Here is a 26,738-nt window from a genome sequence, read left to right on the forward strand (position 1 = left end):
GTCCCAGAGGCAGTAGAATTCAGTGAAACAAAATATAATATACCCATATGCAGCTCGTGACAAGTCTATTATTCCAATGAACATGAAAATAGTTACGCGTGTTAAAAGTGTTATTACGTCACTGTATATAGTACCAAACACCAGAAGAAAATAAAGGACTGCGAAATGAATGCATATTGTAAATATTCATGCTGCCATATTTGTGCTGAAGTCCGCGATCAAATTGCAACTAGTATGCCTTGATCACTATGTACCCAAAGGATACAAAAGGCATTCCATAAATGATTCATGACAAACATCTAACACACAGACTACCAAGTAAAGAGGTTACAATGATATAATAAACATATTTCAAATCACCTCGTCATCTGAGTTTAAGAAGTTAAAAAACTTAATATTCAAAAGCATATGAAATTGACGAACGAGATTGTAAAGTCTACGAAAGCCTTTGCTTTGTTGCAACTTTATGTAGACGTTATTACTGTTCCCTGACTAGCAGATGCCAGAAATAGTTTATTGACATCTTAGTGACCACAATCTTACAATTTCCTGTCCCAAGTACATCTATACCATACGTTACAGCTATTTCAGCGCCATCTGTTGTAGCTGTTTTTGCTTTGTTCCGTATGCCAGATATTTTAACACGCTCGTAAATAGAGTCTTCTGCACCGTCAGTGTGATAGAATCCTTGAGGGTGTTTCTTTGTTAAGCAATACATCAACAGTATTGCCCGATATGTTGCACGTTTCAAAAGATACTTTTCAAGAGCAAAATGTGCAACTACATTCGTTCTAACGTCTCCTTTGTAAAAATAAGCCGTTATTTCACTAATCAGAAGAATCAAAACAGCCGGAAACGTCCTCTTCGATTCCATGGTTCTCAAAGCGAGCTTATATATCTGTGAATTATTAAATAATTTTAGAATCATCAGTTAGCACATTTGTTAACGTACCTGCTAATCACCAATGTGTCCCGGGTTCGATTCCCGGATGGAGCGTAAAGGAGATTGGTTTGAGGTCACGACGCCACCAAAGGCTTCTGTCCGATTTTCACAACAAAAACCTCAAAAATGTCGCAAAACACGGTGCTTACAAGAGTAACTTGGTATATGTTAATACAACATTTTCGCAATCGTTGTAAAATAAGTGTACATAATAGATTCAATAAAAACATTTTGTTGGAAGTACCGGTTTACTTATTTAAGTCCGAAAGCTTGTGAACAATCGTAGCACGGTTTACTGTGCATTTGTTTATTTCTTTACGCGTCGTCAAAGGTTTGGTTATTTAAAATTGGATAATGTGTATTTTTCTTTAATATATTAAAATATTTTATGTTTTTACAGCATATTTGCGTCAAGAGTTCAATAATTAAGGCCTTTGTTACTATCCGGAGTTGCGAGTACTTTTCATTACTCACCTTATTGGTAAAAAGTTCTTTCAAAACGAGATTTTTTTAAACGTATTTAATAAGTGTTGGCACCAGAAACGTTTTCGGTTTAAATGAAATCAATTAGTCTTTGAAATCTGAACGTTTTCAATATAATATGGATATAGTTTAATGTAACAGTATTGTTTTCTACCAAAGATCCTTCCGTCAGTACAGTACCACTTTAAACACAATCCTACAAAAGTAACACCCTTATATGTTTACAATAAAATTTTGAAAAATACGAGTTTAATTTACGTTCATTTTGTTATTAGTGTTTTTTAAACAGATTATAAATGTGTAAAAAGTGCGTCTGAACAAAAAATAATAACAGGTTCTGTGATTATAAACTTCCTCAAGGAAAGATGTGACACTTATCAAACAATAGGAACCAGGCACAGAATCACGAGTTTTAAAGTGTCGGATAAGTACATTGTTATTGCGAAAAAAGTGTAGATATGTATATGTTGTTTTTGTTGTTGATGATGATGTTGTTGTTGTACAAAACTGCGCCCCTCCCTGAGATCCGTAATTTATTTGAACGTTTTGGGAGGGTGGAATAATCAATTTCTACTCCAAAAAGGTGTATTTTATTGCTTTTTTCTCCTACATTGAAATCAAAACCTTGTTTTACTATGCGGCAAACACGCCCCCAATCTCGCCACCCCACCCCAGCCCCGCTAGTGTAGAGTTTAAGACATCATTAAGGTTGAATGCTTGTAGAATATGTTCGATACACATAGTTTTAGCCTTTTCAGTCAGGCCAAAAACAAAGAGTTGATTGTTTCCGCTTCAGGTTCGGTAGGTCAGAATCTTCAGTTTAAGATAAAGCTTTGTCTAAGCGTCATTTTCACTCTTAAAATACGCTTAAAATTTTGTTAGGGTCAACGTTGTCGACTAGGAACCTCCATATACTTCCAACCAACTTTACCAAAAGGAGGAATAAAACATTTCTAGTGCTTATAAACAAATTAATTAGGGTCGTTCGGGAAAACGTAAAAAATAACAGTTTTTGATATGCCTTATTCAGTTCAGTTCAGTAAAACATTTTTCATTTCATTTCGCTCAAAAGAGGTTAAGAAGTACTCTTATGTTCAGAATATTACAGATGTTTTAATAAGTAATTGGTTGACGACAAGTTAATATGTGTGAAACTTGTTTATCATTAAATATATAAGAATACTGAACTCTTAGCGGATCGCTTTTGCAAATTTTGATAACTTGACAACTAATCGACAATTTATCCGCATTATTCTACAGCTGGCAATTGCTGTAACATAACAGGAAATATGAATGAATGCCAATCCAATCATATTTGCCATTGCATGATGATAGTGGACTGATGCGGTCAGCTATTTTTACTGTCTTGTCACAAGTCTAAAACATGATGAACGGTAACTGAGCGGTTGATGGTTGCTGACCGAGTGGTTTTGATTGTTGTCTAATTGCATGTTCGTTAATCTTTATTTTCTCACCAAATTTGTTCGCGTCACATACTTTACTAGCATACGACTTATAACAAACGTTCGATTTCAAATACTTTTAAAGTGATGGAACTGGGAAAGAGGGCTGTTTTGATGAATAACACACGATTTTGATTCACCATTTACTTGCACATTTGGAGGAAAACAACAAATATAATAACAATATGGCTAATCAGCAACAAAACCAGTCTACGTATCTGTCACTACAATTAAATGCAAGATTAATATGCAATAAGTTTATACATATACATATAAGAATTTTCTCTATACCGCATGTAGAAAACAAAACTTCATAAACGAGTGTACTATTTTAAGATGTTGTCATATGTGTTTTACGGTTTTCTTACAATGTAAATTTGTATGTTATTGTGTTTTATATCTGTTTTGTGTAATACATAAACGTGAATTAAATTAATTTTACACAAATAATTCTTCTTTTTTTCACTTTATTTTTCAATAATACGTTTGCGGTTTTCACAACGGTAACAAGACCGTTCAATTGCAGAAGTCGGATGTCGGACATAAATCAAATCAAAGTTGTTTTTTTTTTGTAATTCGTTTGTCTCGAATATTCGTTGTCTCGAAGAAATAATTTGTCCGATATACACATTCTGAAAAATTTATTATTCTAATTCACTGTGTTTAAAGACACAAAATAAGGGTCCAATTTACAATGATATAGAGACACAAACGCTAAATACCACATATACAAATACAAACAGATCACACACGCATTTGGGTTAAGCTAAAACTGTGCAATGTATTTTTGTTCCTTCGATATGGATATAAAAACAGATTTAAAGCATGTATATTTCGGTTACTGACAAAGAAGGCGCTTGACTCTCTAGTTGCACCCACTCTAAGAACAAATCATGGAACCACATCTGCTTTCTAGTAGTAATTCTAACTAAATTTTACATTTATACAATGTCTTAAAGACTTTTATGAACGCATCACGAAACTCCTTGCTTGTATAGGCGTAAATAAAAGGATTAAGCGTAGAATTGACGTACGTCACCCAGAAGAAAAATGTGTACATCTCTGCCGGAACTAGGTCTGGTGCCCATGCGTACATATCGAATGCAATGTAAAATGGAAACCAACATATCAAATAACTGCTTAAAACGTATGTTAGTGTTATGAATATTCTTCGCTCACGACTGTTACTTCTTTCCTTTTGGCGTTTTGGACGACCAGTTTTTCGCGGAGGTAATCTTTCATTACCATACGCACTGCCACCAAACTGCGAAGTAGCCTGGAACTGATCATGACTGCCTGTTTGTGTCGTCTCCGCAGACCTATATGGGCCCTGCGATATTTCTTCCACTCGAAGGTGATCTCGATTTCCTTCTTCGTTTAAGATTGCGGAATTGCCACTGGGTTCTCCGATTCTCTCGCTGCGCTCTGCAGAATTTACAGTTAGTTTAACGGTCGATACAGCGGTTTGCGTTCGTGCCTGTGAATTTGCGGCAACAATAGTAGCTTGACGTCGCATTACCAAAAATACCTTGACATAGGAAAACACCATCATGAGGCAAGGAATGTAGTGGCCAACTACCGCCACAAATATGACAAATTCAAGGTTGTCCGACGGCTCCCAAATACAGAAATGGTCCTCGTTATGTTGCAGTCTGTCGCCAATAAAGGGTGGTGTCCAGATTGCAATCACAGAAAACCTGCAATTGTTCAGGACTACAGTTTATTTTCACAGATAAAACAGGATGCGTACACATAAAAACAAAAAGGTGCGTTATAAAACACAGCCCATGGGCAGTTAAATATCAACCGTTGTTTTTTAAGTGACACGAGGAGCGATAATCACATTAGGTCAAACACAATACTACTATCAAATTTTCGGTATTGATTTTATAAATTCCTGCGGGTTACATAGATTTATTAGTTAAAAAAATGAAATAAAACTGTTTGAAACAGTAAAAATATAATTTTGATATTTTTCTGTTGTTTTTTTTTAATTTTAGCACACTCTCATTTCAAAATCAAAGTCACCACGCTAAGGGCATGGACACACTTTAAACGACTTCATTTGTAAAATAACGTTACATTCGCGTACATTTTGGCGAGATTTTCTAAAAAAAACAATCTACTGTCATTTTATATCCATTAAAGGCATATGTAACATGAAAAAGACTTTTCTTCCGTATAAGATCGCAATAAATTCCAATTTAAGAACTCCAAGAGTAAATACTTGAAACAGAAAATTGTCTTCTATATATAACATTCATCAACAAAATGATATTCGCTGCCTGGCCAATAATTGCTAGAAACAATGTACATCCAATGACTAAAAAAATCTAACCGCCTCTACTTAAATGTATCCACAGATTAACTAAATTTTAAAAAAAAAAACAACAGGGGGGCGGGGTAAGCCATGGACAACTGTTAAGGACAAACGTTCTGCGCGGATCATATAGATCAATGCAAATTACGTAACAACAAATCGTGCTAGTTAGAATGATTCTATTTCTTTGAAAAATGACAACAAACTATTTCATTTCCATTCAATTTCCCTTTCATTTCAATTGCAATTTTTTTTGGCGGGACAAACTGGTAAAATTTCGTACTGCTTGGGCGTAGTCTCACGGCCAATGTTTTGACATGGATGCATCAAATCGTTTCCAACTTGCCAAATTATCGTTATAGACATATAAATAACGTTGTTTTTGTGAACATTCAAGTTCCTTTGCGCGTGAACAGGTTTTACGTACTCTTAGGTCTGTCAAATAGCCTACATACATTTTTGTGGTCAAATAACATCATAGTGTGTGAATTATTGAGCAATATCTTTACACATGAATCTGTTATCATAGTTTTAATCACTAGACTAATTGATTGTGCCAATAATTTATCACCAAAAAGGTATGCGCATTGCTGGTTAATATTGAAAACCCGAGCAAACGTTTGTCTTTTAAAACAGATCGGTTTCTTAAGTTGATTTGCATTTAAACATGATTTCAAATTATAAAAATGGCCACGCTTGACATTAATTTCGACAAGTCATTCTTATTTGCAATTTCATTGATATTTATTCATTTGCCCTGTATAGTAACAATAATCGATGCATTGCTTTTCGTGCCATATGATTAGGTAAACAAGCGTTTCTTCGAAGCGATAGAAGTAGTGGAAGCCGCTTTTATTCACCCCTTACTTGCACAAAATTGCTCATCTCGAGTATTATTATGCCCCCCTTCGAAGAAGAGGGGTATATTGCTTTGAACAGGCATGTCGGTCGGTCGGTCGGTCGGTCCGTCGGTAGACCAAAGCTTGTCCGAGTGATAACTCAACAACTCCTGGACGTATGGTCATCAAACTTTACATGAAGGTTGGGCCTGACCAGTAGATGACCCCTATTGTATTTGGGGGTCATCGGGCCAATGGTCAAGGTGACAGTGACCTTGAATGGTAAAAAGTTGTCCAAGTGATAACTCGACAATGCCTGCACCCATGGCCCTCATAATTGAATTGGAGGTTGGGCCTGACCAGTAGCTGACGTCTATTGTTTTTGGGGCTCATCGGGTCGAAGGTCAAGGTCATAGTGACCTTGAATGGTAAAAAGTTGTCAGAGTGATAACTCAAAAATGCCTGGACCCATGACCCTCATAATTGAATTGGAGGTTGGGCCTGACCAGTAGATGACCCTATTGATTTTGGGGGTCATTGGGCCAAAGGTCAAGGTCACAGTGACCTTGAATGGTAAACGATTGTTCGAGTGATAACTCAACAATGCCTGCACCCATGGCCCTCAATCTTGACTTGGAGGTTGGGCCTGACCAGTAGATGACCCTATTGAGTTTGGGGGTCATTGGGCCAAAGGTCAATGTCACATGTACCTTGAATGGTAAAAGGTTGTTCGAGTGATAACACGACAATGCCTGCACCCATGGCCCTCAAACTTGACTTGAAGGTTGGGCCTGACCAGTAGATGACCTTATTGATTTTAGGGCTCATTGGGCCAAAAGTCAAGGTCACATGTACATTGAATGGTAAAAGGTTGTCCGAGTGATAACTCGACAATGCCTGCACCCATGGCCCTCAAACTTGACATGAAGGTTGGGCCTGACCAGTAGATAACCCTATTGATTTTGGAGGTCATTGGGCCAAAGGTCAAGGTCACAGTGACCTTGAATGGTAAAAGGTTGTTCGAGTGATAACTCAACAATGCCTGCACCCATGGCCCTCAATCATGACTTGGAGGTTGGACCTGACCAGTAGATGACCCCTATTGAGTTTGGGGGTCATTGGGCCAAAGGCCAAGGTCCCATGTACCTTGAATGGTGAAAGGATGTTCGAGTGATAACTCGACAATGCCCGCACCCATGGCCCTCAATCTTGACTTGGAGGTTGGGCCTGACCAGTAGATGACCCTTATTGATTTTAGGGCACATTGGGCCAAAAGTCAAGGTCACATGTACCTTGAATGGTAAAAGGTTGTCCGAGTGATAACTCGACAATGCCTGCACCCATGGCCCTCAAACTTGACTTGGAGGTTGGGCCTGACGAGTAGCTGACCCCTATTGTTTTGGGGGGTCATTGGGCCAAAGGTCAAGGTCACAGTGACCTTGAATGGTAAAAGGTTGTCTGAGTAATAACTCAACAATGCCTGCACCCACGGCCATCAGACTTGACTCAGAGGTTGGGCCTGACTTATAGATGGTCCCTATTGATTTTAGGGGTCATTGGGCCAAAGGTCAAGGTCGCAGTGACTTTTAACGATAAAAGGTTGTCCGATTGATAACTCAACTCAACAATGCCTGCACCCATGGCCCTCATAATTGACTTGGAGGTTGGGCCTGACCAGTCGATGACCCCTATTGTTTTAAGGGGATCAAGGTCACAGTGACCTTGAAAGCAAACTTGACAATTCCTGGACCTATTGTCATCAAACTTGACATGAAGGTAGGGCCTGACCAGTAGATGACCCCTCCTGACTTTGGGGGTCATCGGGCCAAGTCAAGGTCACAGTAACCTTTAACACAAAAAGGTTAACCATTCTTCTCCCAGTGATATCTCAACAATGCCTGAACCTATGATCATCAAACTTGACATGGAAGTTGGGCCTAACAAGGAGATGACACTTATTGATTTTAGGAGTCATTGGGTCAAAGGTCAAGTTCACAGTGACCTTGAATGCGAAAATGTTTCAAGTGATAATTTTACAATGCCTGCACCCATGGCCCTCAAACTAGACTTGGTGTTGTGTCACCTGTAGATGACCCCTTATGATTTTAGGGGTCATCGGGTCAAAGGTCAAGGTTATAGTGACCTTCAACGAAAAAAGCTTGTCTGTGTGATTTCTTGTCAATGCCTGCATCCATGGCCCTCGAACTTGCCTTTTGATTTTTGGTGACCAGCTGATGACTCCTATGGATTTTGAGGTCATAGAGTCAAAGGTCATGGTCATAACACACTCTATCCTCAAACTTTGAATGGTCATAATCTTAAAACTGCCTCAACGGCATCCAATGTCAGTGACAAATCAGGTGTCATTTCGGTCCATGCATATTTCATTCAATTGTCCATATAATCCTGACAACATGGCGCTCAGGGGGGTGCATAATGTTTGACAAACATCTCTTGTTATAATTTTTTTCACTGTTTTATTTTTTATTTCCTAAACAATTATAAGATCTTATGATCTAAGAATGGTTACATGCTTCTCAAATATAATCGCTTTTGTTTAACTGGAAAAGTATATCCGCATTTAAATTTGTACACAGTAAGATGATCCATATAGTTTTGCGTTCGTTGCGTTACGCTGAATCTTAATGTAATTTTGCATATTCAGTATCGCGTTTGACAATCTTACAGTCAATATAATGCTTACTATTGTTATAATCCAAAATACTTCTTGTTTGTGCTATATTTAAGACGTAGAACATACCAAAGAGTTTCATATGACATTAAAAGGACAGGACATTCAGCTCCAGAAAGGTGTATATAGACCGAGGAGTTCGCAGAGATACATTCACCTTCGGGGACTGTCTGACCAAGTGGTGTGATATATTTCTTAAATTTATCAAACATTTATATTACCATTTAATATTTCTAAAACGATTTTGATGTGTTTTATTGCACAAAGCAAATGATGCAAAAACAACAATTTTACGCTCTAGTGAAAGACGCCAAGCCGTATTAATTATCTTATGACTACAGCGGTTCAAATCTGAAATAAATGAATACATATAAATTTGCCTTTTTTATGAAAAACTACAATTAATGGATATTCTTATTTTTTTATAAGCTGAATAATTTAAAGGAAAGCATATGCTAATTCCTTTTATTCAGTACTTACCAAATGAAAACAAGAACCATAGCCGTTCGAAAACGGTTGCTGTGTGTCCTATAATGAATAGCCCATGTTACACACCAGAATCGGTCCACGGAGATTGCGACTAACGTAAACACAGACGCAAATGTCATCGCAAAGTCAAAGTAGATCCACACACCGCACATGATGCGTCCGAACGGCCAGTATCCAAGCAGCGTATCTAACGTATAAAACGTCATTGCCGTTATGGCAACGAAGAAGTCCGTCACCGCAAGGTTCAAAATATAGAGATTAAATGGTTGCAGCAGACGTCGCTCGATAACAAAGGAAAGAAGAACAAAAAGATTACCGAAAATTGTAACAACGTCAAGAATTGTCAAAACGACCGCTAGAATAACGTTCTTTGCCGTTGCTTGAAATTCCAGCTGAACGAATTGAGTTGTGCTGTCTTTAAAATTAGCAGCAATTGTGTCATTGTTACAAATTATTGTAGTATTGTTTGCGCATAACATAATGACTCACGCTGGTAAAACGCTTTATAAAATACTATATATTTATCAAACCGTAAAAAAATGATGTTATTCATTTAAATCCGAACATTCAAATATGTTTCAACATGAGATAGGAAATACAGCATGTCGACATCAACCAACTATTCTTCGCGTAAGTAACTGTCCAATGCTGGTTCAATGACAGCGCTGAGACCTTACGTGCCTGAACGACAGGTGTGCTTTATAGTTCTTATAAAAATTCCATTGACTATTGAAGCTCTAGGATTCCTTTCCGTGTGTCACGTATTTGTAGTTTTACTTGTTCAACCTCTTTTTCTGTTTCCAATTATAAGTAAGGACCCCTATGCTTATCACTGTGACTAGGAATGTTGTTTTCAAATATTATGATTAATTAATAATATTGTTGTTGATTTTACATCGTGTTCCCTTCTATGACCTATTCATTTTTTTGCAAATTTGAAATGAACTATTTCTCAACCCTAAAGTAGGGAAATATAATCATCCTCACCTCTTTTCGAATTTGGAAAATCTTCATCATTCTATAAAACCAAAATTAAGAGCCGAAAAACCAAATTACAAATATTTTAATTGAATATTTATAAAAGTATAACAAAATCATTAAAAGTTAAAAAATAAATGCACAAGTATTTAATTATAGTGACTTAAACAATATTCTCGAAAAGACAATAAATGTTTCATTACTTGAGCTTTTTAAAGTATGTTTGTGTATTTTTTTTCATTTATGACTTAATCTTTAATCTTAAATTACTAATCACTGTGTTGCTTATAATCTTCTTAATAATAATATTCTTGTTGCATTGAATTATAGTATTACGGTCTTGGCGAACAGGGACTTTTGACCATTCTTTGCCCTAGATGATACCTGTCTACTTCCTTAGGGGACAGACTCTTTTTTCACGAAAATGGAAACAAAATATCATATAATGACAATTTCAATATTAATTTCATGATGTTTCTGACTGATATATACGCTAGTCAGAAACAGGTCATAATTGACTAAACTATGGATGCACTGCTGGATCAAAAGACGAAACTCATTCGACTTGTTTTAAATTTAGTACATTTTAGCGGTATTATACAGGCTTTTAACAGACAATATGGTTCAAACTTTAAAAGGTAAGCTAAATCGTAAAACAATATGTTCATAAATATGACTTAAAGAAAATTTCGATTTTAAATAGTATTATGCCGTTAATGCAATTACGATATAGAATACCGTTGTAGCGAAATTAAAGATCAAGCGAATTTGCCTTTCTAAATTTAATATAAATTCTATATCGATAAGCCACTGACCGATAAACTAGATTGTAGGTTTTACTTAATTAGTACAATACGGTTCGTTGATGCATTCCGAAATATATGACGTCTACATGTAATTGGGGCTCAGAAATGCCTCAGGGGACAATTAAGATTATAGCTTAGTTTATATTCTTTTACCTTAAATGAGATAATATAGTTCCGGTGGACTTAACAGTCGTACAACAAACGGTGTACCAATTATCTTGAAAATAAGCTTTCCGTAAGGACATTGGATCTTTTATTCAAAGGGCATTATATTTGGTCTCAATTGATCATAGCTCATTAAGTGTTCTTAAAACTCCTTGTAATCGTTCTTTCGAGGACAATTCATGGTATCCATAATATAGCTTTAGCTTTATACTAAAGCGTTTATCTTTTTTAATTAGACAATTAGTATCGCAGAAACATCATTAAGCACTAATGTCTATAATATAGCCAGTAATCCCCGTGGAAAGGATAAATGATTCCCGTAGCTCTTCATCAGTCGCAATTTAAGATAAAAACAAATGAGCGCTTCCTTTATAAAACAGATTCAGTTGTTTTTTAAGTTAGAATTTATACTGTCGAATAGTTTTAGTGTCGTTCAATCCGTTTTTTAAACCAATAAACTCTTATTTTATGTCAGGAATAAAAAAAAACTGAAGGAATTCAAATAAAAATGAACATTAAACATGTATTGAGATATTAGAGGCGCCTCATTTTGCTTCATGCTAACGTTAAATCCGTCAAACAAACGGCCTGGCAGCGTATTTGCATAATACGTTATTTCGAGTATGTCCTTGATCATATATCATACTAAATATTATCTGCCATCTTCACAAAACCCTACATAAATACGTGGTCATTGTTGAAAGAAAACCTTGGAACAATCCAATACGAGCCGACAAGATTTACTTATGTTTACGCAATTCATTACATTTAATAATATATATTAATATTTTAGCTTGTGTATCGCAGCAGTATCTCCTTTTATCTCACTCTGATTGTGTGTGTTGTTTTGTTCAACTCTGATACTATCTAGATGTTATTGGAAATAGAGGTTTATCTTCATCAAGTCACACAGGACGGGGACAAGCCGAAATGCAGCCAATGGTCGTTGGCAGACTACCATAAACTCAACAAACAAACCAGCAAACTACAAATATAACGACTTATATATTGCCATCCACTGCTTATGCCAAGAATCAGTACAACATACATGTGCATCATCTCCTTTGCAGTGAAGTTTTATTATTTATTACATATGTGCCCATCAATTGCTGCTGACGTGAACTATTATTACATTCGTGTGTCCCTCCAGTGTCTCTGCAGTGAACCTTATTTTACAGGTGCCAGTCAAATGCAAGGAATCATTTTTAAATACATGTACCTTCATAATCTCTATAGGTAACGATTATAACAAAAGTTTCCAACTGTTGCCTCTGTAGAGAACCATTATTACATGCGTGTTAATATATCGCCCCTGCGGGACCCTTAATTAAATACATGGCCATTTATTTCACCAGAAGGGAACTATTTTTACATTGGTTTCCATTCATTGATTTTGCAGGGAACCATTATTACATTAGTGCCAATCGATTGCCTTTGTGCACAGTGCACCTATATAACATACGCGTCCGTTCATTGTAACACTAAAGTTTATTTGGAAAGTGAATACTTCGTAAAAGTTTCACCAGTTCTCAAATCGTAGATATACTGAAATTATTAGGTGAGATAACATTTAAATCTTTTGAGGGAACATTTTAAACATGTTTTTGCACCTAATAACCTAATAAAATGCATGTGTTCAAGATTTCGGTTAGAATAAAGAACAAAATACAAGGTGTAATAATTTTATATATGATGAACTACCGGTTATTATTTTACATATGTGTATCATCAAGCAATAACTTTTCAAATGATACCAAAGTTGAATGGAGTATCCGGACATACGTATGCTCGGGTAGGTTTTGTAAAGTCTGATCCTACTTTACTACAATGGCATACCCTATCCGTTTAAGAGCGTTCCACAGGACAAAGGTGGTAAGGGAACGTCAACAGGTAAAGTGTTCAAAATATTAATGTTTCATTACGTTTGGAAAAAAACATATTATTTAAAGAGTTGACCTAATTCTACGGCAGAAGATTTATCAGTTTTCGGATCAAAAAGCTCGGAAAAGTATGTCGACAATATAAATGTGTTTTGTGTCAACATTTCCCAGACTATCCAACCAACAATGTCTAGTGGTTTCTTCTTTTTCAAATGAGTACGCTGTTTAATAAAAAGAAATGAAACACGAAACAGAGGATTAAATTCATTTCCTGGATTATATAAACGCAATTTTCTTCCTTAAAGTCGCTGTAATTACCACCAAATCACAAGACATTATTAAGTGGGCACGGTTTACTTGTTTTTAAACAAAAACATATATTTATATATATTTATACATATATATTAACACATTTTTGAAAAAGATTGTTTTTTATTGTAAATCTGATAAAATCTTCGTTTGTGAAATTGACACCTACACGAGTTGCAACGTATGTTTGTATAATGCTTTCGAAATATTGAACCTGATAACTAAATAGTTCATACCCAGTACTTCAAACAACTTTGGAAGGCCCTTTACCCAAATGTTATTTTATATAATTTCACACAGACCAAAGGTCAAAACAGACGAAGCAAACAAAAAACAAATACACAATTTTGTATAACGATAAACGATGAAAAAACAATCATATTAAGATAAAAAAAAAACATTAAATGATATGTTTTGAAACAAACATGTATAAGTATGTTTTCAATGATAATGTAACATAATTTCAGAGAAATCATGATCACTTTTACTATCATTGATGGTATACAAGGAAAAAGTGTTTATGAGTTCTCATAATAATGGAATCTATTTTCAGAACCCAACAATCACTTTTAGAGTTATTTGTGTTTAAAATGGAAAGGTTATAATAATAATGAAGTATATTTCGAGAAACATCAAAATCACTTTAACGATTAGTGAAAGTATGAAATATATTTTCATAATAATGTAATACACTTCCGAAAACAACACAATCACTTTTATGATTACTGGTGATGTAAATATGGGTACGGCTGGGGCTAACTCAGAAAAATGTATCAATATGTTTTCATAAAAAGGTAATTGATTAAAAAAAACAACACTCTATTATAAAGTTGAAGACATTAACAAAGTTGTTAAACCAAACATTTCATAATGAGCAACAAACAACAACACACAGCCACTATTACAATATTTTGAATACCCTAAATATACATAAATAATGTTATTAATAAAATTTAAAAAAAAATCAACGAAGATGATCTATGAATATGACCAAGATCTTAACTGAATCTCTTTTTTACGCAGCGAGCTTGTTTATCAGCAGTTCGCACGTAAACCTCAAGGTATTTATCTTTAACTAAATGAACAAGCCCATGCTATCTTATTCTTTATTTGCTTTTAAACACCATTAACTTCCGAATCAGACGTTTCACTATCAGCAAAATACCCAAGATATGCCTTAACTGTGTTGACCAATGCTTTTCTGCGTCGCTTTAATACCTTAACGCTGTCCTTTTTCTTGCAAACGCGGTTCACTATCTGCGGTAAAGCGCAAATAAACAAAGCCGTCCCAACATGCATTATGACATGAAGCTCACGGAAACTGTCCGTTTTGAAAAGCATGTTAATACAAATTCCCAGTAACCCGAGAACAACGAATGCTCGGAGGAGCGTCGAAAACAACAATTTTCGTCGAGGGCTGTGGTTTTCTATGGCTAGTTCAAAAAGGGACTCTCTAATCCCCCATTTGTCCTTATGTTTGAAAAGCACCTTTTTCTGAGTGTTTTCATTTTGCCGCTGCAAGCCCTTTGTAATTTTGATAATATCCTTCATGAGACGGCTATAAGTCATAGAAAAATCACTGAAACAGTTCCAAAGATAGTAAAACACAGTGAAGCCAAATATCATATATCCGTACGCCGTTTTAGGAAAAACGATGATGCCAGTGAATGTAAATATAGCAACACGTGTAAGAAACAAAGAAGCGTCAGAGAAAATAGTAGCAAACATGAAGATAAAATATACAACTGATAGAATGAGACAACCTGTAAAAAGATACATGCAAATATGATCTCTACATCTACGAACGCCTCTGTTAAAAGGAATACAATATGCTTTAGTTAACAGCATTCCAAATGATACAATCGGGAAGCCATATATTATTACAGATAAGACAATTTCTACACAACACAATATTAAATACAAAGGAAAGAAAAGAAAGCACAGACAACATTTACTATAAACATTCCATCGCGCTGTTTGAGTTTTGAAAATGTGTTTCCAGAACTTCACATTCATAAGCATATAGAATTGGGAAAGTAAAATGTCAAATATCTTACGAAAGCCTTTGTTGTGCTTGAGATTCATCGAACCGAATATTGCTATATCGTCGAGACTCAGAAAGAGTGGCGAAGCCTCAGGATTGTTTTGTGATGATCTCGAAGCTACTGCAGCATCGGACAATAGTCTAGCTGGATCGCCGGGTGCAATAACAAGCACACCAGTGATGATTAAATAACACGACAGAGCAACAAAAGGGCCACCAATGTAGGGAAGAAAAATATATTTACTTTTATCATAGCCCGTCAGCATTGAGCGAAAACCCATAGGTACACCAGATTCAACACAATCGTGTACAAATTCGAACAAAAAAGTATAATCTAACAATGCTTGCAGTCCAACAAAGGTTAAGCTTAATACAGGAATGAGAAGTCTAACCAAGCGCTTAAAAACGTCTGTAAAACAACCAATTGCTGCCAAACTCATGTTCAAAGGAATACAGATTGTGTTTAACAAAGTGACATGATTAATACCATCGAATAAGATATACTCATCGTGAGAATGTATAATCATAGATTCGTTGTTGTCTTGTGTAAAAGTTATAGTGTTCTCCGTAAGCACATTCAAAACATTTAATCGCAGACGACCGCTTTCCCTTTCGGAATAGAGACACAGTATGTACAGGAGAAATAAAGGTGAATATATCAGCAATACTGTCGAAAGAATGATTGGAAAGACCCACCACATTTCGTCGTAATCGAATTCCAATTCGTTACAGACCATTACCCTCTCATTTAAAGATTTGTTGAAGAAGAAATCGCAGCAAGAGTGTTTTACTGCCGCAGTCGGACACACAATGTGCTTGCAGAGTACGTATGGTTCTATTATCATTCTTTTTCGGTAGCAATAAAAACTTGGTCCATATTTCTCTGGGCCGAACGCCATCATTTCAAGTGTTAAATTTGTTAACGCTTTCGCAATTAAATGATCATCATCCTTATTTCCGACTTCTAATATCGAACAGTTGCCTTCTTTTCTTTCCAGTAATATATTAATTGGTTTTCTTAGCACTGATTCGTACAATAACCCCATTGACCAAATTCCAAATTCAGCTGGCCATTTGAGAAATTCTAGAGCACCTTCTTTTCCGGAAAAGGTCCATATCCAAATATGTTCTGAAATTGTCCATTTGGCGCGTTTTAAATGTATACCTGAACCATTTTTTGAAGTTAAATTTAAAAAGACAAAATTACTGTCAGATCTGAAAACCAAATGACGAAATCTATCCACTGAACGCTTTTCAACTTCAATTACACATTCTTCAGACACTGAATTTTCTTTTCCGTTTAAGCCAGCCTTTTCAACAATTGGCACTGCGTCGTGGCTACTGTATGTGTCATTATTGTGACCATCTTCTCTTGTGAAGGTTTGTTTTATAATTTTTGGGTGAGTGTTCGGAGGGAATACAATTAATCCAGGCGACAAGTTATCGTTTTCTTCATCGGGAACGGAAACGGTATCTCCAAGATTTGACTTTGTTTTTATGTCTGACACTGGTAGCTCTTCGTTGTTGTATTGTTTGTATGCGATCCCATAATGAATATTTAATAGGAGTAGAATTCTCGCATACAGAACTGGTGTCCACATGGCTTCGATCCTGTAAAGAAACCGATGATTAATTAACGTAATTTGTACAATGCAGTATGAATGCATACATTCCTAAACCATTTTATTCTTAGCTAGAACCTTAGAAGAAAGTTGCCCGGAGAAAATCCACTTGTCCAGCTTGGTGACCACCAACCAAACGCACACACGCCAAGGCCGGGAATCGAACCCAGGTGCGATAACCACTGCAAAAATATGCCACTTTAACAAGATTATTGCGATAAATGTTTCTTTATCATTAAAATTATTTTTGTAAAACAATAGATAATTTCAAGATTTATATATATATCTGTTTAGATAGTATCCCTTGTTCAGACTGCCAAAATACATGTAAGCATGATTCGATGATCAAAGCATTATTCTTTTTTAAACCTGTTGGATGTGCATTTGGTCAGTATGTACACAATAACAATTAAAGTGGTTAAAAAAATGTAAAAATTAACTTATTAACTAAACTGTGTTTTTTAAAGACATGACTTTATGTCAATATCTTTAATTCCTGCTGACTAATCCATTATTTAGAATAGGATTGAAAATCCATTGTGGCAAATGATTGTAAATTAGGAAAAGAACAAATCCAATATGGCATACCAAGTAATACTTTTAATCCGACTAGCACAAAACGTGTGTTTACGCAGAATGCGATGACTAAAATTATTTGTAATGCATATCAATATCTTTATCTTCCTTGCTTTGATAACAATGCAAACACTGAAAGCATTGAAAGGCTATATGAGGAACAAGCGGGTTTATCTAGTTTTTATCATTCTGTTCACAGTCAATTGAAACCGGAGTTCAAATGACTCCACGCGTACTTAAACCAGCCCTATTGCGTTCACCACCCGATAATGACATCAATTTGTTACTTGTTACATTTCTTTCAAGAATTTTTAATAGAATACTTCATTTCATTTAAGAAAACCTTAGCGTATTACTTCTCACCCATGCTGTAAATAGAACGACCCAACCGGTTTACACATCTTATTGCTACAGACATAGTCCAAAATTAAAATCACGTTTCAACGTAAAGTTGAAACGGAAATGACAACAGTTCAATTCACAAATCATGAATCAATACTTAACAACATGTTGATTTAGTACATTGTTTTAGTACAATGATGCCTTTTATTATGAAACTCTATGATCACACAGTTTTAAACCTTTTATTTTATAAAGTAAAGTAAAAAGTAAAGTGTTTGTTTATTATAGTGTCACCCCTCTTAGTTAAGGGCCAGCCCGTTGGACTTATGAGACACCTACATTCGTGAACATCTTTACCCCGATTCCTTATTCCAAAAGCAAGGCGCCTGGCAAGAAAGCAATCGGTACCCCTCTATTTAACTAGCTGCTGGGTCGGCAACCGGCCATGTCAGAACAAGCCCCTTGTGAGACTCGAACCTTCGACCTCCCGCTCCGTAGGTGGACGCCTTAACCACAAGGCCACGGAGACGGTACAATGATGCTAAGTCAGACTGTATGTGATGCTTATAGTTTTAAACAATGACTGCATCGTATCTTTGAAAAGTTTTTGCATTAGGTGCTCTGTATTGTATTCCTCCGTCTGCAGATAGAGTTGGGATCGCTAATCATTGAAGTACTTGGCGTTTACCTATTAATTTATAATAATTTGTTTTATTATTTTATTATAAGTTTCCTCAAGTTAATGCATACTTTAATAAGATTTACCTTTTACGTTTTTTTCTTTATTTAGGATTGTTCGGATAAGAGTGAGATTTTGTGCACGTAAACTCGTTTAAACCCCCAGTAAATTTACATTTTACTAACCGTTCCAAGGTGGTACCTAATAATCCTTGATAAACATACTTAAATTTTTTATTTAGAATATATGCGTTGTGCTGTTTGTAGTCTTTTGTGCTGTAGTTCCATGTTTCTTGTTTGTGATTTTGTTTTTGTTTTCCTGTTCTATGTCTTTGGCGTTTACCCTGTGCCATCAAACGGGATTTATGTTTTAACTTTTGTCCACTGAGCTTGTTTCTGTAGTATTTCACGTAAGTATTAAAATGTTCGAGGTATGCTGACACAATATCAATAATAGTACGCTATTATATATTATACGCGATAATTCGCGATCCGAACATATCCGAAAACGGAAATTATTCGCAATTACCGAAAGGCTGTTTATTGAAGGAATGGAAGTTGAGGTGACCATATCTAATTCATAATGAAACTTAATTTGTCTGGAACTTTAAGATGGAATACGCCAAAGTATAAGTTCACACTGATTTATACAATTTCTCTTTGGCTCCAACATATCTAACATGTCTGTTTCATTCACGTTTTCTTGCCGATACCACTTCATACGATCTTCACAATTCCAATAATTCCAATAACATCGCCTGCAAATTATTTTACAATTCATTTCCTTCGATCAACATTTACCATACGATACCTTCGCAATCCCTACCAGCTTTGAAACAAACTAAGCAAAGAACAAGAAGACCAATTCACTTGGTCGGCTATGCGATTTTCACTCATGCAAGACTGCATTTGTAGCAACCAAAATAAACTTTCGTTTTCTAAATCTAAAGTAAAAATAGCCCATATTGTCAATGTGGTGAAATAGAGGATACATGTCACCTATACCTGTCCGTTCTACAACTACATACGACTTAGCTTGTTTGACCAGTTACCTGCCTTCAGACATATTCTGTTTTTAACAATTCCTTTTTGGATCACTGAACACCACGGATCAGCAAAATTGCATTCGGAAAGCCAAGAGATATGGATTTTGTTTAGATCTTTTGGAACAGTTCTTATTGCTTGTTTCGATGATAAATGATTACGACAATGAACAGAACGTCAATGTATATGCAATAAAAAAATATTCTGTAATGAACATAGCGCTTCACAATCATGTACACAAAGTCGATAATTCATACGTGAGTGTATTTGAATGCATTTTAAATGGTACAATTAACGAAGTTAATCGAAAAGCATGAATAAAATTAGTATTTAAGCCTTTACATACGCTACCAGTACCAGAGTTTCACGCCGCGCACGTGAAAGAACAAAAAATGTACCTCAGTAAAGCGATAGAGTATCGCACTCTCGCACCCGTATCACCTTGCGTTGTATCTCACTCACTTGTTTCAACCATGATAATATCTAGATGTACCTGGGAATTAAACTCTCTCTACATCATGAACAAGCCATAATGCAGCCAATGGTCGCCGGCAGACCGTCATAATCTCAAACAAAACAACTTGTTACATTACTAGATTACGACTAAAATCCGTTTATAAAACTGGTATTACTTTTAAACCTAAATAGTGTTAAAAATGCATGAAAATCTCAAGATACAAAGATCATCCATAGATTATTGACTGCGATTGATAGCGTATGTGTTTAGCATTCCTGTGTCGGTTTTCATACCATTGAATAAACATGGATTTTATTTTTTTGTATAAAGATCTTAAGACTAAGACATGAAGAGACTTTGCATACATATACATGTATGTTTTTTTCTTTATTGCGATGCTACATTGGTAAAACAAACGGTGATTCATTTTTCAAATGATTTTAATATATATTCTCAATGTGAAATTTGCTTCTCTCCAAAAGGTTTTGCTTAAACTTTGTGGGACATAAAGAGAACACACAACTAGAACCACACATACGTATGTATATATCCGTTGCATCTGCAGTAGCTAGAATTAAATACATGTCAAATCATTCTGTCCGCAGGGAATCACCACGAGTGCCCATAACTTGCTTCTTCAGAGGACCATCATTACATACGTGTCCATCCATTGCCTCTGCAGGGAAATATTATTGCATAAGTGTCCGTCCATTGCCTTTACAGAGAGGTTTTATTACATACGTGTGCATCGATTGACTCGGCAGAAAACAATTATTACAAAATCAGCCAGTGCCTTTGCAGTGAACTCTTTTTACGTACTGGTCAACCATTGCCTTAACAGGGAACCATAATTCCATACGAGTCTAGCTATTGATTTCTTCTGCAGTGATCCATTATTCCATACGTGTCTGTCAACTGCGTGACTATTCAGGGAACCATCATTACATTCGTGGCCATCCTTTGTCCCTTACATGGAACTATTAGTTTAATATTCTCAATTCATTGCTTATGCAGGAAAACATAACTACAAACGTGTCCATGCATTGCTTCTACATGGAACCATTATTACATACGTGTACATCAATTGCTTGCCTTTGCAGGCAACCATTACAACAGACGTTCAATCAATAACCTTTGCAGGGAACCATTATGACATACGTGTCCATCCATTGCCTTTGGAGGGAACCATTAAAACATACCTGTCCATCAATTGACATTGTACATAAAAGGTTTACCAGTTCTAAAATCGTGGATTGAATTCAATTATTTCGTGAGAATTCCTTTTTTTCTTATTTATTGGTATATTTCTAAAGCAGTTGCTGCACATCAAAAGTGCTCATGTACAGTTTTCAAGATTTCATTAAAAATTAACGATCGAATTACAGAGAGTAATCACTTCATATATGTTGTTTCGGTCCTTTATTTTACAGTACGTGTTATCCACAAGCAATAATCTTTAAAATGATACAAAAACTGAATGGATCATCAAACATACGCATAAGTAGGTTTTGTATATTTTAATCAGGAAGTAAAAGATAAGTCCAAATGTTTCATTTTCTTCCGCCTTAGCTACAGTGACATGACAGGATGTTTTAACCCAAATATTATCCTATTTAATGTCGCATAGATCAAAGGTCAAAACAGACAAAGCAAAACAAACAAAAACACATAATAGTGTTCTGATTAAAATACGATAAACGAAGAAGAAATAAGCATAATCAGATATAAAGTGAAAATGTATCAATATGTTTTCATAAAATTTAATATATCTAAAAATACAATGACTATAATGATTACTGGTGTTATAAAATGTTTTAATTATTATAATGTTATATATTTTCCAAATCAAAGCCATCAGTATAACAATTACAGATGATAGATAATGGGTTAAAACGGACATATACCAATATGATATATCATGATAATGTAATATACTTTCAATAACAACATAAACACTATTACGATAACTGAAATTATAAAATTGTATGTATCAATATGATCTTATAATTATAATGCAATTGTGTTTTTTTTTTCAGAAACAACACAACTACTCTTTCAGGGGAATCAGATCCGTGCTGTTCCGGGGAAACTTAATGGGCAATCTTATAGATCCCAACAGCCAACTAACCTTTCGACGTACAGCCACACGAGGGATTACTAGCGAAAGTAAGCAAAGGCATGGACCTATAAACCATTGATTGGCAACTCTCATCTGTGTTAATGCGATAATCTCAAACTCACGCGTGCAGCGGGATTTCATTCCGAGATCTTACCGTGTGGTCATTTTCGAGACGTCCGACATCGGCCGAATATATACGTGTAGGAAAACATTATTTAAAATTGATTCAAATGCGCGGTACTTTCATTTGAGTTGATAATAGTCCAATTGAATCTGATTGCAATCACAGTTATTAATTATAATTAAATCTATAACGAACAAGGCATTAATCACCGATCGAAGATTCGGCAGGATTTTCCGATATTTGCCGAGCGCACGCTAAGGATTGTGGGTAAATTATTATTTCTTATCGTATCACCGATATGGGCCAGTTGCCAATCCATGGTTTATATGTCCGTGGCAAGGGTGAGAGGTAAAGGTCAAACAGCTGAAGTTTGAGAGTTGAAACAAAACACAATAACACACAATCACTTCTAATAGAACTGGTGATGTAGCCATTGTTATCGCTCTTGCATATTAGTTGTTGTAAGCTAGGGGCCATACATATTAAGTTTCATACTTGAACATTTCGATCTTTTAGTAACGAAAAATTTGAATACCCTCTTTATCCCATCATATTTAATTACGCGCCTTTATAATCTAGACATCTTTCTAGCTTATCTTTGTAACATGGTTACTTTATTATATTTAACTTCAAATAAGACAAGACTTGTTCTCACTAAGTTGAAAAATACAACTAAGTGCTTGATGAATATGGCCCAGATCGTAAATCAATTTCTTTTTTACGCGACGAGCTTGTTCGTCTGAAGTTCCCAAATCTTTAATGTTGCAGAAAGCCCACGCTCTCAGGTTCTTTGTTTGCCTTTAAACATCATTAACTTCCGAATCAGACGTTTCACTATCAGCAAAATATCCAAGATATTCCTTAACTGTGTTGACCAATGCTTTTTTGCGTCGCTTTAATGCCTTAATGCTGTCCTTTTTCTTGCAAACACGGTTCACTATCTGCGGTAAAGCGCAGATAAATAAAGCGGTACCAACATGCATTATGACGTGAAGCTCACGAAAACTGTCCGTTTTGGAAAGCATGTTAATACAAATTCCCAGTAACCCGAGAACAACAAATGCTCGGAGGAGCGTCGAAAACAACAATTTTCGTCGAGGGCTGTGGTTTTCTATGGCTAATTCAAAAAGGGACTCTCTAATTCCCCATTTGTCCTTATGTTTGAAAAGCACCTTTTTCTGGGTGTTTTCATTATGCCGCTGAAAGCCCTTTGTAAGTTTGATAATATCCTTCATGAGCCTGCTATAGTTCATAGAAAAGTCACTGAAACAGTTCGAAAGATAGTAAAACACAGTGAAGCCAAATATCATATATCCGTACGCCGTTTTAGGAAAAACGATGATGCCAGTGAATGTGAATATAGCAACGCGTGTGAGAAACAAAATAGCGTCAGAAAAAATAGTAGCAAACATAAAGATAAAATATACAACTGATAGAATGAGACAACCTGTAAAAAGATACATGCAAATATGATCTCTACATCTACGAACGCCTCTGTTAAAAGGAATACAATATGCTTTAATTATCAGCATTCCAAATGATACAATCGGGAAGCCATATATTATTACGGATAAAAAAATCTCTACACAACACAAAATAAAATACAAAGGAAAGACAATGACGCAAAGACAACATTTACTATAAACATTCCATCGAGCGGTTTGAATTTTGAAAATGTGTTTCCAGAATTTCACATTCATAAGCATATAAAATTGAGCAAGGAAAATATTATATATCTTACGAAAGCCTTTGCTGTACTTAAGATTCATTGCACCGAATATTTCTATATTATTGAGACTCAGAAAAAGTGGCGAAGCTTCAGGATTACTTTGTGATGATCTCGAAGCTACAACAGCATCGGACAATAGTCTAGCTGGATCGCTGGGCGCAAGAACAAGCACACCAGTGATGATTAAATAACACGGCAGAGCAACGAAAGGGCCACCAATATAGGGTAGAAAAATATTTTTACTTTTATCATAGCCCGTCAGCATTGAGCGAAAACCCATAGGTACGCCAGATTCAACACAGTCGTGTACAAACTTGTACAATACCTTATAATCTAACACCACCTGCAGTCCAACAAAGGTTAGGCTTAAAACAGGAATGAGAAGTCTAACCGAACGCTTTAATACGTCCGTAAAACAACCCATTGCTGCCAAACTCATGTTCAAAGGAATACAGATTGTGTTTAACAAAGTGACATGATTAATACCATCGAATAAGATATACTCATCTTGAGAATGTATAATCATAGATTCGTTGTTGTCTTGTGTAAAAGTTATAGTGTTCTCCGTAAGTCCATTCAAAACATTTAATCTCAGACGACCGCTTTCCCGTTCTGAATAGTGGTACAATATGTACATAAGAAATAAAGGTGAATATATCAGTAATACTGTTGAAAGAATGCTTGGAAAGATCCACCACACTTCGTCGTACTCGAATTCAATTTCCTTACAGCTCATTACTCTCCGATTTAAAGTTTTGTTGAAGAAGAAATTGCAGCAAGAGTGTTTTACTGCCTCAATCGGACACACAATATGTTTGCAGAGTACGTATGCGTCTATTATCATTCTTTTTCGGTAGCAATAAAAGCTAGGTGCATACTTTTCCAAGTCAAGCGACATCATTTCACGTGTTAAATTTGTTAAGGCTTTCGCAATAACAAGGTCATCATCCTTTTTTCCGACTTCTAATTTCGAACAATTGCCAGTAATTCGTTTCAGTGATATCTCAATTGGTTTTCTGATCACAGATTCGTATAATAGACCCATGGACCAAATTCCAAATTCAGTTGGCCATTTGAGAAATTCTAATGCACCTTCTTTTCCGTAAAATGTCCATATCCAAATATTTTCTGCAATTGTCCATTTCGCTTTCTTTAAATGTATTCCTGAATCATAGTTTGAGGTTAAATTTAAAAAAACAAAATTACTGTCGGCTCTGAAAACCAAATGACGAAATCTATCCAATGAAGGTTTTTCAACTTCAATTACACATTCTTCAGACACTGAATCTTCTTGTCCGTTTAATTCAGCCTTTTCAACACTTGACACTGTGCCGTGGTTACTGTATGTGTCAATAGTGTGACCATCTGTTCTTTTAACGGTTTGTTTCATATTTTTTGAATGAGGGAATACAATTAATCCACGTGACAAAGTGCCGTTTTCTTCCGTTGACGTTGTTTTTACTTCGTTGTTGTCAAGGTGGTACGCGATCCCACAACATATATGTAGCAGTAGCAGCACAATACTCGCAAGCAGAACTGGCGTCCTCATGGCTTCGATACTGAATGAAAACCAAAGATAAAAAATGTAGTTTGTACAATGCAGTATGAAAGTAAGCACTGTGATATATATCAAGTATTTTGTTCAGTTTAAACTTTACAACGATTGTACAGAAAGTTAAATTACATTTATTTGCTGCTGAATAATCCATGATTTAGAATGGAACCAAAGGTATATGAATCCATTTGCAGCAAATTAAACTGCTTTGTTGTTCATTATAAATGAGGTAAAACATTAAAATTGTAGGAAAATAACAAATCCAATATTGCATACCAAATTAATCACTTAATCCGACGAGCATAAAAGGTATGTAAATTGAGATAGTGGTGAATCTATAATTTGTTATTCAAAAGTAAAACTTAAACTTCCTTGTTTAATAATGGGGCTTTGATAACAAAATCCAAGTAGGTAAAAAGGGTAGAATAGACATAAACTTGGACAATGTAGGGGAATATCCCACAATATTTGGATGTTCTGAAATAGCATGCACTTCAGTGTATGTTATTACTATAAAGAATTATACAATTTTTGCAAAACCAGCGGAATGAAAACGTTTCTTTGTAATTTATTAAAAGTGATTCTGAGTCTGAGTTTAGACTTGGACTTAATAGTCTGAATCATGGGCCGTGACCTGGTTTACTGCTTCACAAATGACCTCATATGATTGAGAACATTAAGGTTGTATAGAGGGGCAGATCCAGGACTTGACGCCAGAGTAAATGTAATAAAAGAGCGCAACCTTTTGACGTGCGCCCCTCCCTCAGAAACGAAATAGTTATGTATAAAATGTTTGCATTGGTGCTTGGGGTAACTCTCTTTCATAGATTTTAATAATATCTAGACCGAAATTGTGCAATTTGAACATAATTTATTATTTTGCTAGTGTTATAGATGTGTTCCCAAAGTTCAGCTATGGTCAACCGTCCAAAAACGCTCGTCGAACCAGAACTGATATTCAAAACAATTCTATACAACTTTCATACATCCAGTTGAGGCGGGCTTATCAGAGAAAGTACTAGACTACTTTGATCCCTTTGTCTTTATGTTCCGCACTTGCGCACAGCTTCATTGCGCATCT

At 35.6% G+C, this 26,738-nt stretch overlaps 3 protein-coding genes across 4 annotated transcripts; all 3 read right to left on the bottom strand.

The window, feature by feature from the left end:
- Positions 1 to 3,099: 3,099 nt before the first annotated feature.
- LOC128235992 (alpha-1A adrenergic receptor-like) lies at positions 3,100 to 9,708 on the bottom strand. Its single transcript, XM_052950774.1, has 3 exons — positions 9,221 to 9,708; positions 4,069 to 4,586; positions 3,100 to 3,113 (listed from the first exon to the last, which is right to left on the bottom strand). Exons 1-3 carry the CDS (start codon positions 9,706 to 9,708, stop codon positions 3,100 to 3,102), a joined length of 1,020 nt encoding a protein of 339 aa, XP_052806734.1.
- Positions 9,709 to 14,456: 4,748 nt separating this feature from the next.
- LOC128233886 (uncharacterized) lies at positions 14,457 to 17,780 on the bottom strand. Its single transcript, XM_052947759.1, has 2 exons — positions 17,622 to 17,780; positions 14,457 to 17,022 (listed from the first exon to the last, which is right to left on the bottom strand). The coding sequence occupies exon 2, from the start codon at positions 17,010 to 17,012 to the stop codon at positions 14,484 to 14,486; it is 2,529 nt and encodes an 842-aa protein (XP_052803719.1). The 5' UTR covers positions 17,013 to 17,022; positions 17,622 to 17,780; the 3' UTR covers positions 14,457 to 14,483.
- A 4,393-nt stretch (positions 17,781 to 22,173) lies between these two features.
- On the bottom strand, positions 22,174 to 26,017 carry LOC128233877 (uncharacterized). 2 transcript variants are annotated; one of them, XM_052947745.1, is made up of 2 exons: positions 25,934 to 26,017; positions 22,174 to 25,661 (listed from the first exon to the last, which is right to left on the bottom strand). In XM_052947745.1, exon 2 carries the CDS (start codon positions 25,649 to 25,651, stop codon positions 23,174 to 23,176), a length of 2,478 nt encoding a protein of 825 aa, XP_052803705.1. In that variant the 5' UTR covers positions 25,652 to 25,661; positions 25,934 to 26,017; the 3' UTR covers positions 22,174 to 23,173. The 2 variants fall into 2 exon arrangements, with proteins under 2 accessions (XP_052803705.1, XP_052803704.1); XM_052947744.1 differs by lacking the exon at positions 25,934 to 26,017 and adding an exon at positions 25,787 to 25,914.
- Between the last annotated feature and the right edge of the window lie 721 nt (positions 26,018 to 26,738).

This window comes from Mya arenaria, chromosome 5 (assembly GCF_026914265.1).
Source record: "Mya arenaria isolate MELC-2E11 chromosome 5, ASM2691426v1".
Lineage (NCBI taxonomy): Eukaryota > Metazoa > Mollusca > Bivalvia > Myida > Myidae > Mya > Mya arenaria.

Excerpts from the sequence above, each read along its gene's own strand:
- LOC128233886 (XM_052947759.1), bottom strand. The coding sequence starts at position 17,012 with ATGTGGACACCAGTTCTGTATGCGAGAATTCTACTCCTATTAAATATT.
- LOC128235992 (XM_052950774.1), bottom strand. The coding sequence starts at position 9,708 with ATGTTATGCGCAAACAATACTACAATAATTTGTAACAATGACACAATT. Across the intron at positions 4,587-9,220 it reads ATGGTTCTTGTTTTCATTTG|GTTTTCTGTGATTGCAATCT; the intron begins GTAAGTACTGAA and ends GAACAATTGCAG.
- LOC128233877 (XM_052947745.1), bottom strand. The coding sequence starts at position 25,651 with ATGAGGACGCCAGTTCTGCTTGCGAGTATTGTGCTGCTACTGCTACAT.